The sequence below is a fragment of the Euprymna scolopes genome, chromosome 14 (genome assembly GCF_053919585.1).
Source record: "Euprymna scolopes isolate OS-2025 chromosome 14, ASM5391958v1, whole genome shotgun sequence".
NCBI classification, from domain to species: Eukaryota; Metazoa; Mollusca; class Cephalopoda; order Sepiida; family Sepiolidae; genus Euprymna; species Euprymna scolopes.
Genome location: NC_136495.1, coordinates 48,365,170 through 48,384,748, shown reverse-complemented (window position 1 = coordinate 48,384,748; position 19,579 = coordinate 48,365,170). Strand labels below are relative to the sequence as shown.

At 35.2% G+C, this 19,579-nt stretch overlaps 1 protein-coding gene across 1 annotated transcript in view; it reads left to right on the top strand.

Annotated features, from left to right (window-relative positions):
- LOC145292984 (heparan-alpha-glucosaminide N-acetyltransferase-like) overlaps positions 1-19,579 on the top strand; it is a 77,164-nt gene that overhangs the window by 1,381 nt on the left and 56,204 nt on the right. The window contains exons 2-3 of the mRNA XM_080139226.1: positions 12,001-12,158; positions 18,232-18,350. Of these exons, the coding sequence (XP_079995352.1) occupies positions 12,001-12,158; positions 18,232-18,350 (277 nt within the window). The remainder of the gene's footprint in view (positions 1-12,000; positions 12,159-18,231; positions 18,351-19,579) is intronic.

Here is a 19,579-nt window from a genome sequence, read left to right as displayed (position 1 = left end):
TTTCGGAATACCCCTCAACCTCGAAAGCCATTCTTAACATGGGGGAAGTTGGGGTGTTTATAATACGCTCTGGGGCATGTCGTAAAAATTTACCGAAGGTTACTTTGAATAAACAAAGATACAAGTAGTAGACAATACAAGTTAGATTAATTATTATTAGGATCAGCAACAGCACTTGTTATTTTTTAATATATATAAATTTCATCTCCCATAAAAATACTTTCCGTGAAATTGAGCTTAAAGCATTCCTAATCAATTGAACCCTACGAAAAATAAATTAAAAACAAAACAAGGTGCGTGCGACGTGAGTGTGACGGGACCCTTAAAATCTCAATTTGCCCCCCCCCCTCAATAAAAACAAACTATTAATATCTTTTCTGCCATGTTTTAAGTAATTTTGACTGTAAAACCGAATATTTATTTGTATTTAAAGTGAAACACTGTAAACACTAGTAAACGTAAAAATAGGTGAAAAGCCGACTGTGAAGTTTAACTATATATATATATATATATATATTTTTTTTTTTTTTTTTTTTTTTTTTTAATTACATATATTTAACATTGTCTATTTTTTATTTATTTATTTTGTTCCTAACCGTCGAACCGATGGGAAATTTAAAATCTGCTCCTATTTTTAAATTAAATTAATTAAAACTTTAAAGTAATTTAAAACTAACACGGGCATCGCACGCATTGTCCTTGGTGTCGTGCAAGGTTTAAGTAAATCTCTATCGATTAGACATGTTATGCTTGACAGTTGGGAGATTTATTCATTCAAATAAATATCGTTTGCCTTAAACACGCTTATTATATCTAAAAAGGTGAGAAAAAAGATCTTTGAATGAAATGAAATAACACGTCAATAAACACCGGTTGAATGAAACTTTTTTTTTTTTTTTTAGCAGCACAAAGAAATCCTATACAATCAGTTGCACGTGATACAATCATCACCAACATAACATCTGTTTTACATGCTGGCATGTGTTGGACGGTTTTTAACTTCCAAAGTAACCTATCTCTGGACAGATCTAGGCACTTCTGCATGACAGTGATATATTAGCAACATATACGAGTTATCGACCCCCCCCCTAGCGGCCATTATGTGAACTTCAAATATAAACCAAGTGTTTACGATAACGCAATAATATACAACGAAATAAATGACACAAATATATGAAAATCGAAACAAACATTTATTGAATAAAATAAATTATCAAAATATAATTTTAACGTGTTAATATTTCTTTTCAATGAGTGATTTAATGTGTCCAAATATAATTTTAGTTTGTCAGTGTAAACATTTTTAGAGGTTTAATAATTTTTTTTTTTTTTTTTTTTTTTGTACAGAAAGATTGTATAAAAATGTAGCAAAATATAATTTTAGTTTGCACGCATTTTTAGAAAAGGGAGAGTTATCGACCCCTGTTCTTTGGCTGAAAAGTAATATCTGTCGGCGCGGCGCGGCGCCGCGGCGGTCCATGAAACTAAAATGCACACATTCGCCTCATGTAACTGTCATGCAGAAGTGCCCTGGTCTATTCTTGTCACTTCCTCCCATGTTTTTCTTGGCTTTCCTCTACGAACTGACCAGACCACCACCATCATTATCATCAGTTTAACATCTGTTGTACTGTACATGCTGACATGTGTTGGACAGCTTTTAAAAATTAACGTACAAACTAACCTCCTACCAGGATTTTATTTAATACTAGCAATCGGTGCCCGGCGTTGCCCAGGTGTTTTGAGGTTAATGCTGAGAAAAAAAAACGGTCAATTTTTTAAACTTTGACCCCTATTATGACTTCTTAACATTTATTGTTTAAGGATCAAGTAAAGGTAATAAGTTAGATCCATGTCCAAGGAATCTATATCTAAAATATCACGTGTTTAGACCTAAAATTGTAGGAGGAGTTTGGTAGAGTTCTCAAAGGTCAAATCGTTTGATAGCGAGGCCAAATTTCGCGAATTTGGCCTTTTTTTTAAAGCAGTTTGGCCTTCAAAATTTATGTTTGGCCTTTTTCTTCACCGATGAAATCTGGGGACGCAACGGAAATTTTCGGCTAAAAAATGTTGTTACTATGCACATCTATTTATTGAAATACAATTTGTGGCAAAATTTCAGGAAAAACTAATGGATGGTTCTCTCGCAATAGTCCGGACAATTCGCTAAATTATCTCGTCAAAACCTTAAATCTCGAATTTTTGTGCATTTTTTTTCGGGGGGGGGGGCTAATTTGGCATAATAGTGTCCATTTAATAGTATTATCTTGAAAAAATAAAAAAATAAGGAAAATTACCAAAAAAAAAACAACAAGAACAACAAAAGTGTGCCGTATTTTTAAAAGTTTTATTGCGTTGTTTTTATTTGCTTTTTTTATTTCATCGGTGAAGAAAAAGGCCAAACAGAAATTTGAAGGCCAAACTGCTTTAAAAAAAGGCCAAATTCGCGAAATTTGGCCTCGCTATAAAAAAAAAAATGGGGAAATCCCCCTACTTGAACTTTCTGTTTAATTAATAATGACTCGCTTGTAGCGTTGATTTTTTTTCTTTTTTCGCTATAAAAAAATAACTACTTGATGAAATTACGTGATTTTTTCTGTAGGAAAACTTTATCCCATGACGAGTACGTACAATATATATATATTTTTTTAAATATTTCCATTTTTTAATGTCAATGGAAAACTGCACAAGTACCCAAACCCGAAATGTAAAGACCACGAGTGAAGGCGCTTTTTTTTTTTTTTTTTTTGGTTTAGTTTCATAATGGCGGCCGTGATGTCGGAGGTTCGATTGTTAGATTGTAAGTTTCGTATTTTTTTAATTTGTAAATCGCAAGTTAGGAAAAAATTAAACCCTTCCAAGATGGACAATAAATCAAGCCATAATATTTTATGGTAAAGGTAAGAGCCTACGAACCATAGTTTTTTAGGAGATGTGATTATTGGATTAACCAATCAGAAATCGTCTGTGGCACACACATCTCTGTTTTTATAGATATATAGATATAGATAGATAGATATAGATATAGATATAGATATATATAGATATAGATAGATATAGATTTACCTCTCTTTCTCTCAAATTCATCCATGTCTTTCCCCTCTCTGCCTATTGACCTTGCTACTTCAATTGATTTCAAACCAAGAACTCTTTCATTTTTGGGTGCTTATTGAGATAGTCGGCAAATCGATTTTTTTTTTTTTTTTTTTTTTTTTAAATTTATGTCGTTTTTGTAGGGAAAATTGTAGTGGTCATTATTAGCATGGGTATCATTCGTTTTAGATAAGAAAGAGAAAAGTCTTAAACTCGGAACCTGACCGACACAAGACAAAAACGTGTCTTATGCAAATTGAAACACAGTCGGGTTTGGCAATATAAAAAAAAAAACAAACAAAAAAAAAAACAGCATTTCTTCAATTGGGAACGATTTTTTTTTTTTTTTGTCAGCTCGACGTCAGTATGGTGTACTTTGCAATCTGGTGTCAGTTAAAGAAAACTTGTTTGCGATAACGTTGAAAAGGAAAAAGGACAGATTTTTTGTTATGTGTTTTTTGACGCAGTTAATTTGGTGATCTGAAAATCATTTTTTTTTTTTTTAAATCCTGTAACTCAAACATTCAACAATTAGAAGCTATATTAACTTTCGGCGATGGAGGGCAAGATTTTTTATGTCTGGTTGATTCCGGAATTTAGTAGTGAGTGCTGCACTGCAGATGATATGCCCATTATCAAGTGGATCGAAAATGTGGAACTTGTGCATGAGCTTTGCACTCTGAAAACTGTTGAGCAAGTCCTGCCACTCCGATTAAACTGTGTGGCTCGGAAAACATATCGACAGCTTTCAAAGAAACAATGAGAAAAACCGTATTGGAGATTTTTGAGAAGTACCATCGTCAAGTTATGGAGAGGAGTGGGGTACGATTCAAATCGGATTTTAGAGAAGTGGCGGCGTCAAGTTTTTGGAGAACAGTAAAGTACAGTTTGAGTCTAATTTTTTTTCGAAAAGTTGTCACTTTTAAAAGAACTTAAAATGCGATTCTGTCAACTTGTATGTAAAAAGTCGTCATTTTTAAATGAAGAATTTAAAATGAAATTAGGTTGTATTTGCGGAAAAGAAAAAAGTTCCGCCTTTTAAAATTCGATTTGGTTGGATTTTCTAGAAAAAATAAAGTTGCCTTTGAATGAAGGAGTTAAAATGGGATTTGGTTGGATTTTCTAGAAAAAGTCGTCGCTTTAAAATGAAAAATTTTTAATGCAATTTTTTTTTTTCTGAAAAGTCTTTGGAGTGTTAGAAATTTCAGAATGCAAGGGCGATAACTGCTAGATTGTTCCAATCACGCGATTATTTGACCAATGAAATTGCATTGTTTCAGTTGCTGCGGAGGATTCAGGAATTGGCGGGAATATTGTGTTTCTTCAAATAGATTTCCATTCCATGTCGAGCAAAGCAGACGTGTGGTGTCTCGCTCTGTGCCAAATGAACTAAGGCAGGGTTCTATTCTATTTGTTATCTCCGCTCACTTAAATGCGGATACAAGCCTGAGGCAAAAAATGTTTTATGGACTAATTACATCCATCATCATTGCCTGTAGGAGGGCATCCTTTATTATGGAACATCGATCGCAATGTGCGTTGTTCTTATTTGACCAGTCTGGAAGGATTTTGAAGAACCCTCAACCACTTCTACGAGCGGCCGAATTCAACCAGCATCTTCACAGAAGAAAACTACCTACACCTTTCGAGGCATAAACTACCCGCTATTTGGCCGAAGCTAAAGAGGTGCACTCTTTTGCAAATATGGACTCATTTTACCTTTCTTGTAAATAAAATATTCTTGGAATTTAAGGTGAGCCTTTGTTGCTTTTCTGAGTGTCTCTTCCATTCTGCCAAAAGCAAAAACGAGTAAGAGAAATTTTTACAGGAGAACTGGAAATGTGATTCTCTTGTATTATATATATATATATATATATATATATATATATATATCTTATAAAAAGTCGTCACTTTTAAGTGAGTGCTAGCTGTGTCTGGCCATGTAGCGTGGGCTAGCTGTGTCTCGCCTTGTAGCCCTACTTCTGCTAAGGAGTACTTGACAAAGACAGATACTACTTCCCTGCACTGTCTGTTATCATGAGATCAGAGAGGAGTGTAGGGAAAAAATGTAGTGTGCATGATTTGCACGGGTGTCCTTCGCGAAAGAGAAAAAGTCTTAAACTCAAAACCTGACCGACATGAGACAAAAACGTGTCTTATGCAAATTGAGACGCGGTGGGGTTTGACAATACAAAAAGCCAACATTTCTTCAATTGGGACCGATTCTTTTTTGTCGGCCCGACGTCAGTATGGTGTACTTTGCAATCTGGTGTCAGTTGAAGAAAGCTTGCTTGCGATAACGTCGAATAGGGAACAGTATAGATTTTTGTTATGTGTACTTCGATGCGGTTAACTTGGCGATCTGAAAATCATTTTTTTTTTTTTTTTTTTTTTTTTGTAATTCAAACATTCAACAATTAGAATTTTAGGAAAAAACAATACTATGTACTTAAATGTAATGTTGAAGATAGTAATATATTCAAAAATTAAAGAAATTGAGTTGAAAGTTATTTATAGTTAGAAGTAATTTTTATAGAAAATTGGGTAAAATTGCATTTTTCTTAGATGCTATAAAGTAGACAGTGAAGAGTTCGTACACAGGGGACATGACTCGAAATGCATATTTTAGATTACATGTTCATGGCATGCAATATTTGTAGCCTATAGCAATATACTTTTTTTTTCTTTTTTTTACTAAAACACAATAGCAGTTCTTCTTTATGAATTTTCATAATTTTTAGATATATATTTTCGGCATGACAATTAAGGACATATTGTTTTTTTGCTTAAAATGATATATTTTTAAAAACCGATCTGTCAACTCTATCTTACTCATTTTTTTTAATATGATCATATCAACAATTCTTTTCATGGTTCATTTAGTTGACTGTGTCATTCCATTACAGTGATTTCAAAGCGTCATGCATTAGTAAGATTTGTGATGTGATATGGGACCAGAAGGCTAATGTTTTTGCTCTGCTTGCCATGGCAGTAATGCATATGTGTGAAAGCTGCTCACACAAATATCCTGTCTTATGTAAGCATACTTACTTGCAGTGGCATTCACTGGTCGGGTTGAGTCAGCTTCTTCCCTGGTCTGCACTATAAACAGAGAGGGGGAGAGATTGTGTGCTAAAGATTTTTGCAATGTGATGCGTTTCTATGAAACATCAAAATCATATGTTTTAATGTGATAATGATGATGTATGGTGGCTCATCTTCAAACCAACAAGCTCTCACATGTATGTCGATTTAGATTATTGCTGTCCGAAATGAGTATAGTCATCGTGTTCGGTATAACATCCATTTTACATGTTGTGGCATGTGTTGAATGGCTCTAAGAAATTGATTTCCAAACTAACCTATTTCTGGCTAGGTCTTATGCTGTTACCTAAATCCTTTTATGTCTACTTACCCAAATATGACCAAATGCCTTCTGTTCTACATAAATTTCCCTATATTGTCCAGATTTCATTTTCCTCTGAGGTCACAGATTTAAGCCTGTCTTTAAGATCAACATTACACATCCATCGTATCATTCTCAATGTCATCTCCCTCCATGCAACGCATGTCTGCAATCCACACTAACCAGATTTCATTTCCATGTATCATTACATTGCATGCTCATTTCTGAGAGAGACTTCTTTTGGTCAACAATGATAACGGTCTGTTGGTTAGTAATAGTTCCCTGAATTTACTCCAATCCCAAATCTTGCAATCGCAACAGCACCAGTTTACCCCCCAGCTCCAATGATATTACAAGCTATTTGGTTTTACTTACCTCCCCATGGGGGCAGAATTAGATGCAAGGTAAGTTTTTAATGTGGAGAAAATCCAGCTCCCCAAAACGAGTTGCTCTAAATTCGAGCAAAAATAAAAATTGCTTCAGTTTAAAAAATATTTCTCCTTCACTATCTGGGGGCAAAAAAAATGAAATGCAGTATCAGAACAGATACTACACTTTGCTCCTAGCCAAAAAGCCATCATAAGTTGTTATGCCTATCATTTACTATCTGATATTGTCGCTATTGTTCACATGGGCAAGAAGATGTGCACTAATCCTAAGTCCCAGGGGAAAAATTTTTAATTTCATCTAGTACTGGATCGAATTCTTTCAAAATAACTTTCTTTTACTTAGGAATTTCAGGAGCTAGCTCTCAAGAATTCTCTTTACAAGGTGGACTTCTGTATCCTTCAGCCAGCCAGAGGGAAAAGACACGTATTCCCCAGCCAGCCAGAGAGAAAAGCTGTATCTCCAAGCCAGCCAGAGAGAAAAAAAAGCCAAAAGCCACTGATCTTGCCGAGCACCTATCTTTTATGAAGCCGACCGATTCTCCTTCCACCTCTCTATCATCTTTTTCTCTTCTCTTTTTCCCTTCTGAAATCCCTTTTCTTCCTTCCTCTTTTCCCTCTCTTTCTTCTGAAATCTCTTGCTCATTTTCCCAAAGAAATCGGTTGTCAGCTATTTGTATTTTTGCAATCCCCCACCCCTCATCATCATTCAACTTAATTCTTTTCATCGTGTTTTTATCGTGTTAACTTCTGCAAAGTGTTCCATTGCTATATGTTCACAATTCCCACATCACTCCGACCCAGGAAAGCAAATATGTCATTTTGCGATTTTTTTTTTTTTTTTTTTTTTTTTTCCTTTCTCAAAATCTATTATCAACAAAGAAAACTTTATTTAGTTTTTTAACTATGAGACAGATGGCCAATGGTTGACAATCTCTGCCGATCTGTCCAACAATTGTCACTTCTATTTATCATTGATACACTCATTTTTCTGATATCTCAAAAAAAAAACACGTTTCATCATTCTTTAGGCCGTTTGGGATTTTTGACAGTGTCAAGCATAGCATGACCGTATCTGACTCTCCAAGTTTGAGCAGTAAGCAATCCACCCATTGTTCGTTGCTAGAAATAGTGTTACACTATGTTCCTTAGTTGCTAGGAATGGTAGATTTATATGTAGCAATGGAATTGATATTTGTCTGAAACATCTTAGTCTTCAGCCCGGTCACCCTGTAAAAGACTTTGCCGACTCTCTCCACCTCGATGTGACTAGAGTTGCTGGGTGACAGAGCAGGAGGTCTTTACTGTGCTGTAGCAGGTTGGCTGCAACAAACCACCAGGTCTTGATGGTCTGCCTCGCGTCCTTGTTGGAGTCGCTACTTCACAAGCTAACGCATGGAGTGACAAGTTTTGTTCTTTGTAGAATCGCTTTGCCTGGTGGAGTACTGGCCAAAATCATGTTTATCAATGACATCATCATCTTTATGTCATACTTCTGAGACTCTGAGATGGTGACAGAGGCGCTCACATATTACAAAACGATCACAGGGGCTAAAATCAACCGCAGCAAGTCTGTCAGTCTCTGGTTGGGTGCCTGGAGCGAAATCACTCTCTTGACTCCTTTCAGATGGACGGTTCGAATTCTTGGCATGCAGTTCAGACCAGGCTTCCAGCTCGAAAAGAATTGGTTGGAGGTACAGTCAAATGTCGAAGCGTTGGTCAACTCTTGGTTTCAGAGAAAACTTTCCTTAAAGGGTAGAGCCAAGGCGTTCACCATGTAGTCTTACTTCTCATTCTCTACCAACTGGCTGTACCTGCGAAATACCTAAAGGCCCTTCAACGCTAACTGTCCTCGCTTTTTTCGGATAGGAGGCATTGGGTTTGCAGACAGGTCTGTGTTCAACATCCATATAAGGGAGAGTTGGGAATGCCGAACTTGATGTGTCATTAATGCTAAGAGGCTGGCTTTCCTGAGTCGAACATTGATGGAAGAATCTGCATGGAACCTCATAGTTGATAGTGCCTTCCTTGACCTCCTCCTCTATCATTTGGTCGAGGGTTGTCATAGGTTAAGGGGCGACACGCAGTTCCTCAGAGTGCTGAGCCATATCAAGAAGCTTCCAAGATCCAACGACCTTTCTCTGACTTTAAGAAAAGACCTCCATAGGAGGATTTAGTGAGGAGGGGACCATTGATGATCAGCTTGTCGAGTGATTAGGGTTGTCAGGAGAGGGGATCTGCTCCCAGTGAAGTTGGGTGCCAGATTCGAGTCATCTCAATAACTCTGAGTTTTCTTTGATCTGGTGATTGACCCGGAATGCATTACCTCTCAGTTTCCGTTTGGTGGAGTTGCTTGGGTGTCCCCGTTGCAGGACTCCAGCAGAAGAAATGCTGAATATGCTTTCTTTGAATGCAGCGAACTCCGACAGAACTTATGGTATATCAACGAGATGACAGCTCATATTGAACCTGAGCATCCTCGCTTGCTGAACATATCTTATGTCATCCACAACATCAGGCTACCATGGGACAGAGAGGAATGGTGTTTCTTGCGATTTTGGCTGTAGCAAGAATGGTGATCATGTTCCTCAAACACCAATTGAAGGTCAAAATCAGCTATGATAGAAAAAGATTACATTCCATGGTTTTTGAAAGAAAATGGATTCAAGTAGTAAACTGCTATCTTCAGACAATGCTCACCTAGAACCGTAGAGATTCAATGCCTCTATTCACTGCACCACGGGCCCTGAAACACGGTGAAACTAGTGCAACTATAAAGATGAGGATAACAGTCGGCAGATAAATAAATATCAATTTACATGACTTTAGGAATATGACATTTTCATTCTGTGATGGATACATAAATCATGATCATTCTGTAGTTTTCTTTTCTTAATTAGTCTGAACTCTAGACAACAACCTGCAGTTATTCTACATGTACAATTTGATTAGAAGGGGGCAGGGTATGCGAAACGAGCATGATCATTGATATTAACTTGAGAAGGTGGCATTAATAGTGGTTTACAGTTGGGAATTCTCATGTTTCCAATGAGAGTACTTGGAAAAAGTGTGCTGCTCAAGGACAATACGTTTTTTTAAGGAAAAGGGTTGGTTTCAGACTAGATTCAGATTTTTACTCATTAACAACTACTTTTATAGACCTACCAGCAGGCCGCCCAGCATTGCCCAGTCATAAAATATGTATGAATATTATTTTAATTAATGTTGAAACTGAGATGTACAGCTAAAAATCCAATGACTCCCACGTACCAATTTTTTAATTTTTACCTCTTAGCAGCCCTTTTTTTCCAGATGAAAAAGGATTAAAAAGTTTTCCATATGACTGAATATCCTATATATGAAATTTCAAGTCTGTAGACCAAAAAATTTGTTAAGTATATAGGTTGAGAAGTGTCCTCCCACACACATTCTCACTTTTCTAGGTATACAGATAAGAAATAAAAATTTTGATGGTTGAGAAGAAATTTCCAGATACTCCATAGCTAGCAAGTTTCCATTATCAAGTCTCTGGTCACTGTCTGAAGTTTGGTTTTAGATACATTAAAATTAACCAGCCATCTCTTTCACCATTGCACCACGTGATCAAGATCAGAAGAGAGAGAATCAGAGAGAACATGGTTGTTTATGGCCTTTCTGGTGTTGCCATAGATGGTAGTGTCGTCAGCATGTCTACAAATGTGATAGATTAACTAGATCACATTTCACTTTCTTATAAAATAGATTGCCTATTTAACTGAGTAATGTGAAATATAAAAAAAACTTACAAAAAATTTATAAAAGATAATATTGTTTTAAATTAGAATAATTTTCCATTTCTTGACAAAAACAAGTCGGCCATTTTAATTAATTACTTTGTGAATTTTTTTTTCTGCCTATACATTTTATTTCTTGTATACTACCTTGGGTGCCCGGCGTTGCCCAGGTGTTTGTAGGTGTGTGTTGAGCAAAAAAAAAAAGTGGTAGTAGGCAGGCAGGCTTGAACTGTGATGCGGAAAAGAAAGTGAAAGAAAATCTGACATCTTACTGCTACGCCATGACGTGACTGGAAGTTTGAAACGTTAAAATTAGGCAAAGTCAATCCAACTGATACAATGACTTGCAAAAATGGCTTGCAAAAAATCGACCCCCTCCTTGTAGAAAACTTCCCAGTTGATGGTGAAGGAATTAATGCTTTGGGCTAATTTTTTTATATTTGTCGTCGGAGACTTTGAGCTTCAAAATGATATCAATCTTGTGAAAATCTGTCGCAAGTTTTAGGCAGATATACATGCGTACATACATACATCCATACATTTAAACAGATAGGTGAGATTTATATTATAGATTATTAAACCTAAATTAACAGCCAATGGGCACGTAACAGCAACTATATTTTTGGTATATTTTAGCGAAAGTTAGAACTTAATTAGGCTTTTACTGTTCCTAGTTATAACTGCAAATCTGGATTTTTATTCCCAAAAAGTATCCAACTTTCTAATGTGATATTACCATTTGATAAACCGTTTTTTTTTTTTAATATTCAATATTCTACGTATTGCTGATTTTCCGTTTGTCTTAGATTCATTGTTTTCATAGGCAATCACTTTTTCTATCTGAGAAAATATTGCCAGTTTTCATTGGTGTTATGGCACAAGATGATAGGACAGTTTTTTTTTTGTTTTTTTTTCAGGTTGGATTCTGTTTATCTTGGTTGTGTTGTTGTGAATTATGGCATATATAGGAAGGTTGCTCTCTTAAAAGATTAAAGAAAAAATAAAACAAAATATTATTTTTTTATGATATACATTTTAGAAAAAAAAAATGGTGTCCATGTTGAATATGGATTGTGCTGAAATAATAATCTTAAACCTATTCTTAACATGAAGAGGAGAGAGCGTTTTGTAACTATTCTGTACTTTTACCTAAAAATTTAATAAACCGGATACTGTAAAAATTAAATTTAAAATGTGGAAATCTTATCTAAAAAAAAAAAATAGCACAGTTCTGTATGAGTAAAAAAATTGAAAATTTATGATTTCTTGTCATAAAAGAAAAAATTCTAATTATTTATTTATTTTTTTTTTTTTTCATTTTATTTTATTTTTTTTTTCCCAGTTGCCACTTGTTTAATACTCAGCTCATTTACTGTAACCGCCCAAGAAATCTGCACAGATGAAATAACCAAGCCAGAAATTAACACCGCTATTTGGGAAGTCAATAACAATCTTTCTAGTGATATTTTAATTTCTATGCAAACAGAAGAATGTTGGCAGGTAAGTTATATACTTTGTCTTTTTTCATTTTAATTTGCATTTCTTTTATATTGAAAGTTGGCTATTTTAGCTAATGCAAATTTTGTTTTGTAATATCCTCAGAAGCATTCAAGAATAGACCAGGCAGATAGTTGTCTAGTGGTGTCAGAAGGTTAGATTTGGCAAAATGTGTGAATGGAAAAAATTGGAAATGAACAAAGCAAGATTTTTTTTACTAATGGGCACCACTTATCAAGGTCTGGAAGCCACTGACGATTAAGGATTGTGTCAGTTGGCCGGTGAATAACACCATGAGAGAATTCGATTATCCAAGAGGATGGTATTTGTTTACATTGGACTTGAAGATAACCATATTGTGTTCAGTTTGGAAGTAGTTCAAGATATTTTGTTCCACAATTGGAATATTCTAGGAAATAATTTTTTTTTTTTTCATGGAATTCTGTTTGGTTTTAGGTGTAGAGAGAAAGAAAAGTGAGTTGTTGTCGTAGTAGTTAAACGAGTTCTTGCTGTGAATCTTCTACAGGGGAGGGCAGAGATTGGAGCTCAGTCAAGCATTTACCAGGAACATAATTGTAGATGGCAATATTGAAAAAGTGGAAGTGTTTCTAAGTAAGAGCAACTGACTGTAAAACGACTTGAGTAGACTCATAGGAATGTGGTCGTAAAAACAAGTATTTAAAACAGACTAAAGTTGTTTCTCTTTCTCACCCATCATATCAACATATAAATCTATACATATATCTATAAAAGTGAAATTGTCTGTGTGTGTGTGTACATTTTCCTACCAAATTACTCTGTCAATTTTCAGTCTACAGATTCGAGATTTGACATAAGAGGTATTGAGATTTGGGAAAATCTTTTTAATTGGTTTTCATCCAGAAATTTGGCTGTCAAGCGGCCAAAGTTCAACGATTTGACTTTTGAAAACTCTACCAAACTCCTCTGCTAAGTTTGGATCTAAACACTTGAAATTTTATGTAAGTTACCTGGACATGAGTCAAACTTTTTAATATATAACATTGATATTCCACTCTTGTATTTTAAAAGTAAACACAACTTCCTTATATACTTAGTCATGAATATTCCAGCAACCTCACAAAGGATAACTAATTTGCATATTCCTTTAAAAAACAAACTTTTATTTATTCACTATACATTTTTTCCTTTTTTCGTGTTGGATGATTAATTTCATTTCACTATACCGTTCTATTTGTGCATATTTTCTACATTGTGCATAAGTGAATAGCATTTAGAGCTACATTTAGAGTAAATTTCTATCTGTGAAACGATCTCTACCAACCTACTTGTAAGTTGATATATGGGGTATTCGGACCTGTAGAATAAAATTGATTTGTTTTTAGCCAGAAAAATACCTGTTAAGGGGTCAAGAAACTGGTACTTGTGCATTTAACGAACCAGACGTAACTCAGCATTTGCTCGGCTTTGTCCGGCGCATGACGTCAACAGCCGGATAAAACCGAGCGTTGGCGATAAAATAAAAACAACGCTACAACAAAATAACTGTACAATGAAATTGTAAAATTTAGAAACATAAAAAAAAATTAAATAAGTAAAAAGCAAAAACCTACCGTTCATTTATGTTTTTTTTATTAATATTGTTTGAAATTGTTTTCTGTTTTCAAAATAAATACATATGAAACAAGTTTTTTTTTTGTTAAATAATAGGAAACTTTTTTTTTTGTTAAATAATAGGAAACTTTTTTTTTTGTTAAATAATAGGAAACTTTTTTTTTTTTGTTAAATAATAGGAAACTTTTTTTTTTGTCTGAACTGTTTTTTTTTGTTTTTTTTCAATTTTTAACGTAAAAAGACATTGTCTATGTCTTAAACACGTAAAAGTTATTTTTTTTTTTTTTTTTTTTTTGCAACTCTTTATGTCAAATGGAAAAAGCCTAAAAAAAAAAAGGGGCAATAAAAAGCATTGGGGGGGGGGCAGGAACAAGGATTATTTGTACATTTTTTTCGCCAGAAACAAGGACTTTTTTATTATTATTTATTAGTGGAAGGAGGGTTTCGGCGTTCCTATTTGGTACAGTGACCAAGAAACCCTCCTTTTCGGCGGGGGTCGTATCCACCGAAGACCCAGACCACCGGTGTTGGAAGTCTGCCGACATTGTGTTTTCTGCGGTTAAAAACGGACTCATCGGTTTCTACCGTTATGGCCTGGGCCTCCAATCTGCCGGGGATTCCTGAGAAAAAAATCCCTGCATATATCACGCAGGAAAAATTTCCAATCCACAATTGTGTGGCGAGAACGTAACCCACATTCGCGATGGAGATTTTTTTGTAGATATCATCTTGAACGCCCATAAGTATATTATTTTTATTATACATGCGATGGTTAGTCGGGATTTTGAGATGGTCCCAATCCTAATGGAGGTCCATCGACGACATGTTACACTTCTACACCTCCAACCGTAACCATCGGAAAGGCTTGTTCTCTTTGCAAGTACACAATCCTGGCCAAAATGTAAACACCTTTTCTCTTCTGCCAACAATTTCCGTTGCTGGCAAAAGTTTAGTGCAGCCTCTGGGGTCTGGAGCTGGTCCGCAAGGTTTGTAATATTCATTATTATTTCGTTAGTTATCTTTTTAAAACAAAATTTTTTAACTCTCTTCAAATAAGCGTTTCTTGAGTTGTGACACTCTTCCAATTGATAGCGAAATTCTCGTCTGCTTAATCTGCAACGCTCTGTTTTATCCGGTTGTTGACGTCATGCGTCGGACAAAGCCGAGCAAATGCTGAGTTACGTCTGGTTCGTTAAATGCACAAGTACCAAGAAACTTGGTAAGCATTGTTTGATGTAATATGCAAATATACATGCATTTAACTGTTTTAATTTGACAAGTTTTGCTATGCATGTGTCGTTAGCTCATATGGTAGCAAATACCACTAGAGAGCTAAATATTTTGGTTTTCATTTTAACCGAATGTACCCAAATTATATATATTTTTTTGAACTTTTGAAATCACAACTATATATTGGGTACAATATAATAATCAAAAGAAAATTGGCTCTATAATAATAAATATGGAATCTGTATAAATTAAAATATCATATTTAGGCGTATTTTATGACCAGGCAATGCTGGGCAGCCTGCTGGTACTCAAATAAAAGAACAAGTTGTCATATTATTTGGATTATTCAGACTACTGTTCTCATCTTGAATGTTATTTGCCTGTTTTAGAAAATGTAACCTTTTTCAAGTGTATTTTATCAGACTTGGAAATCTGCAAGGAATTTCAAATAGAACTCTTAATTTAATCCATTGGGGTAGCATGCTCTCATTCCATTTGTCATAACCAGGGAGAAGTTCAGAGTAATTAGCAATTATATTTTAAGTGTTGCTCATACTGAGGATTGAACCTTCAACCTCTAGAAGAGTGTAACTTACAACTGAATTTTACCAAGTACTTTATCCACTATGCCACAGGTCTTTGCAGAGGGCTGACGGAACGAGAGCATGCTTCTCTCATGGATTAAGTAAAGGGTTCCATTCGAAATTCCATGTAGATCCCCAAGTTCAACAAGATACACCTGAAGAAGGTCAGAGGTTACATCAACCAAAACGTGAATAAAACTCAAGATGAGAACAGTAGTACAAATCCAAATAATCAGTCCTTATCTAAAAAATTTAGAAACGTAAAAAGCTGTCAATTTGAAAATAATCCTCAAATATAATAACAGTTCGGTTAATCTTGCTCAGCAGCAAAAATAGTCTTCATCTGTTAAAAATATTCGAGAAAGTCTTTGACAAATAAGAATAATTGGTATTCTATTTTTATGTTTTTGTAGTAATCGCGTTTGAATTCTCTCCGAAACATGCGATCCGCCAGGCTGTGTTTTCTCGAGCACACGCCCAAAAAAATTTAAAAAAAAATTAAAAAAAAAAAAAAAGATGAAAAATGTGGATTAATAAAGAAACAGTTGAACTTGCCACAATTTTTTTAACATTGAACAAAAGTAAAAACAAAATAGCATTAATAGTAATAAAACAGACTGCTGGACATTCATGATTAAAACTTGGTGGACAAGTCAGACATAGATTGAAGTTTGATTGTATTGCTGAAAGGGTTGTGAATTTTATTAACAATTTCATAAATGGCATTTTTTTTTTTTTTTTTTTTTTTTTTTTTTAAGGGGAGAGTGAATCTGTACATTCAAAATAAGAAATATTATTTAGTCTTTTTTTTTTTTTTTTTAAATTGAGGCTTTTCAACAGATAAAAGCTCTTTGCACATAAGATTTAGATATGTAAAGAAACCTTAAAAATAGCAACCGTGGATTGTTTTTGAAGTTTTGAGATGAGGATTGAGGATTGATAAGCCGTATTATTTGGACTATCATTCTCATCTAATGATGAGAATGATAGTCCAAATAATACAATCTATTCTCACATCTAGTTCTTGTGCATGTATTCGACTCCAGGTTTTTTATGTTTTTTTTCTCGCCTTCACCCCCCCCCCCAACAAGGCATATTGCCACTTGGACATAAGGGAATACTATTTGGAACCATGCCTACGAAAAATTAAGATGTTGGTTTACATTACATTTAAACTTCTGCATATCATTACAGTCAGGGAAGTAGGTATCAGGAAATGAATTCCAAAGTCTAGCTGTTTGAGGGAAGAAACTATTAAGAGTAGAAAGCTTTCTGGCATTTAAGAATCTCAACAGTGAAAGGGTGTGATTTTGTTGCTAAGCAGGTTTGTCTGGGATATGTACATCGAGGGGACACAAGTGCAACAAACGCATCAGAGTACATTCCATTAAAATATTTGTAAAACAGGCACAAAGATGCAACATGGCAGTGATGGGACAGGGGTTGGAGCTTGGTTGACAAAGTGGGATCTATTATATCTTGTTTTTTGTTTTTTTTCTGGACCTTATCTAAGAGGGAGCAGGTTTCCTAAACAGCGTACATAGCCTGCTCTTGCTATCTGCTTACTTCAAAGTGGATCCTGATTGGCTAATAATACCATAGCTATGCAGGTAATAGCTCCACCTTTCTGCTTTTCCAAACCTGCAGTTTTTAAAATCTCAAATAAGGCATGTTAGCACTGAAACTTAAGGTACTACTGTGATAGGAATCAGGTTTTTAGGGGAACCGGCTTGATGGGGAACTGGACTGCAAGATGCATGTTCATATTACATTAGAACATATTTGTACAATCTGGGAAATCTGGAGTAGGAAGGAATGTAAAGGTAAGCAGGCCAAGGAAAGAAGCTATAAGAGTAGAAAATCTTACGTCATCTAGGGACCTCTACAGTCAAGGGGTGGGATTTTGCTGCTAATCGAGTGAGTTGAGAATATTGATATGGGAGAAGGGGGCTATAAGTACAATGAGTTTATTAGGACACATTCCATGGAAGTACTTGTATGCAACTCTGTGGCGATGCGACCGCGGTTGGATCTTAGAAGACAGTGTGGGACCTATTAGGGTAGAAATTATTTTTATACTCTCTCCAAGAGAGAGAAGCTAGTGCACCAGGTCAGATGTGACACCAATACTCCACACCACGGTGGCTTTATAGAGATATAGGATACTGACAGATGTAAGAAATTTTGTAGAAGGAGCCTATCTTCTTTGCAGCAGACTTGACAGCACCTTCTATGTTTTTTTTTCTAGCTCATGGTGTTTAAAAATGTCAGTTTGAAGTGTTTGAAGAACATTGAACTCTTGGGAAGGGGTCATATTGGCTATGACGATCAGTGGTTGGAAAATTTTCTTGAAGTTATTTATAGACGGTTAGCACAAGATGTAGCCATACATTTATAGCTTCATTCTGCTACAGACTGGAAGTCATTTTCTAGGTTCAGCCATTGTCTTACCGGAAATAGAGCATGATGTCATCGGCAAATGTACCCATTTCAGGCACAATTGGAATTAATGAAAATTTGAAATGATTGTCATTTAACGACAGAAAAATGTTAACATTCTCTTTATTTGGGGGTATTTTTCATTATGCCCCCCCCCCCCATGAGCAATATATGCGGTTGGCTTCTTCACGTTGCACTCCTCTGTCAAGTTTTTATTTTTTATCTTTCAGTGTGATTTGGTGATAAAGTATAGACTCGGCGCTGGCAGCAGATGTCGTGTACGTGTGGATACACGTTGGCCCATGAATTATGCCTTAACTGATGCAGATGTTATTGATATTCATTGTCGGTAAGTGTTTTCCGTGTCCTCAAATTCTCTATTTTTAATTTTTGAGTTTTCAAGTTTGTTTTTTTTTGTTTTTTTTTTCAGGTTTTATTCGTTCTTGAAATGCAAATTTATTTCAATTTTATAAAATGATTTCCAATTTGACAATGTTCATTTGTCTTGGCATATGTCCGTAACATGATATTCTATACTACGGCTCTTTCTATTATTATTTGTACTTACTAAGAGTTCTCACAAAGGTCATCATCAGAGGTTACTCGCAACAACTGATGGTATTTCCTGGAGTTTGGGTGACAACAAGTCTCCTCAGATTTCCAGTACTCGTCACCTCTTTTAATAACGCAAATTCATTTGCAATAGTTACCATAACAGCTGCTTGTTATTGACTTCTTGCTGACAATGACCACTGGTCTTTATTGGAATTTGGATGGTAACACACCCCCAAGGTTCCACTCCTCTTTTTACTCATCCAGTGGAGGTCTGGTTAGTGCTTTCTCTCCTTTGTCTTTCCATCCTCCTTGACTCTTCATGACTATATGGTGTCACATCAGTCTATGTCAACTCTACCATTTTTAAGGGGGGGGGGTCTTACAATTTTGCTGTTTCAGTTTTTTTTTCTTGATTCCATGTGGTATTTCTCTATTTTTTTGTTTTACTTCTGTTGCGGTTTCCATATGGCTGGTTAGCATTTGTAGCTCATGTGGGTTGGTTTTCACATTTGAGTTTTCCTTAATATTTCATCTGTTTTCATTATTATTACTATTATTTTTTATTTTTTCGTCTTCTTGCTTCATTCTTGAGGTTAGATGTTTCTTAAATGCTTCCAACTTTTTCTGTCTTGCCATTTCGCTTGTGTTCTCCATCAGAATCAGGTCATCACCAACTGATCCCCCTCAACGTCTATCTGATAAATCTGATCAGGAGGAACAAAGGTTGTTCTCCATTAGATTCCCAGAATTTAACATAAAAATTTCTGAGTTCAGCTGGATAAATCTGAAGGTGTTTGAAACCTTGTGAGAATAAGATCCAAAATGAGAATAAATTATACAAATTATCAATCCTCATTTCAAAAATTCTGAAATATTGTTTCCGTTTTGCTAAACAAAACAGGATTTCTAATCTTGCGGTATTCAAAGAAATATTTACATTTAGAGTATAATTTTTTTTCAATCAATTGAAGTAAACATAAGATTTGTTTTACTTTGACTTGTTAGTGCAAGAAGAGTTCTCGA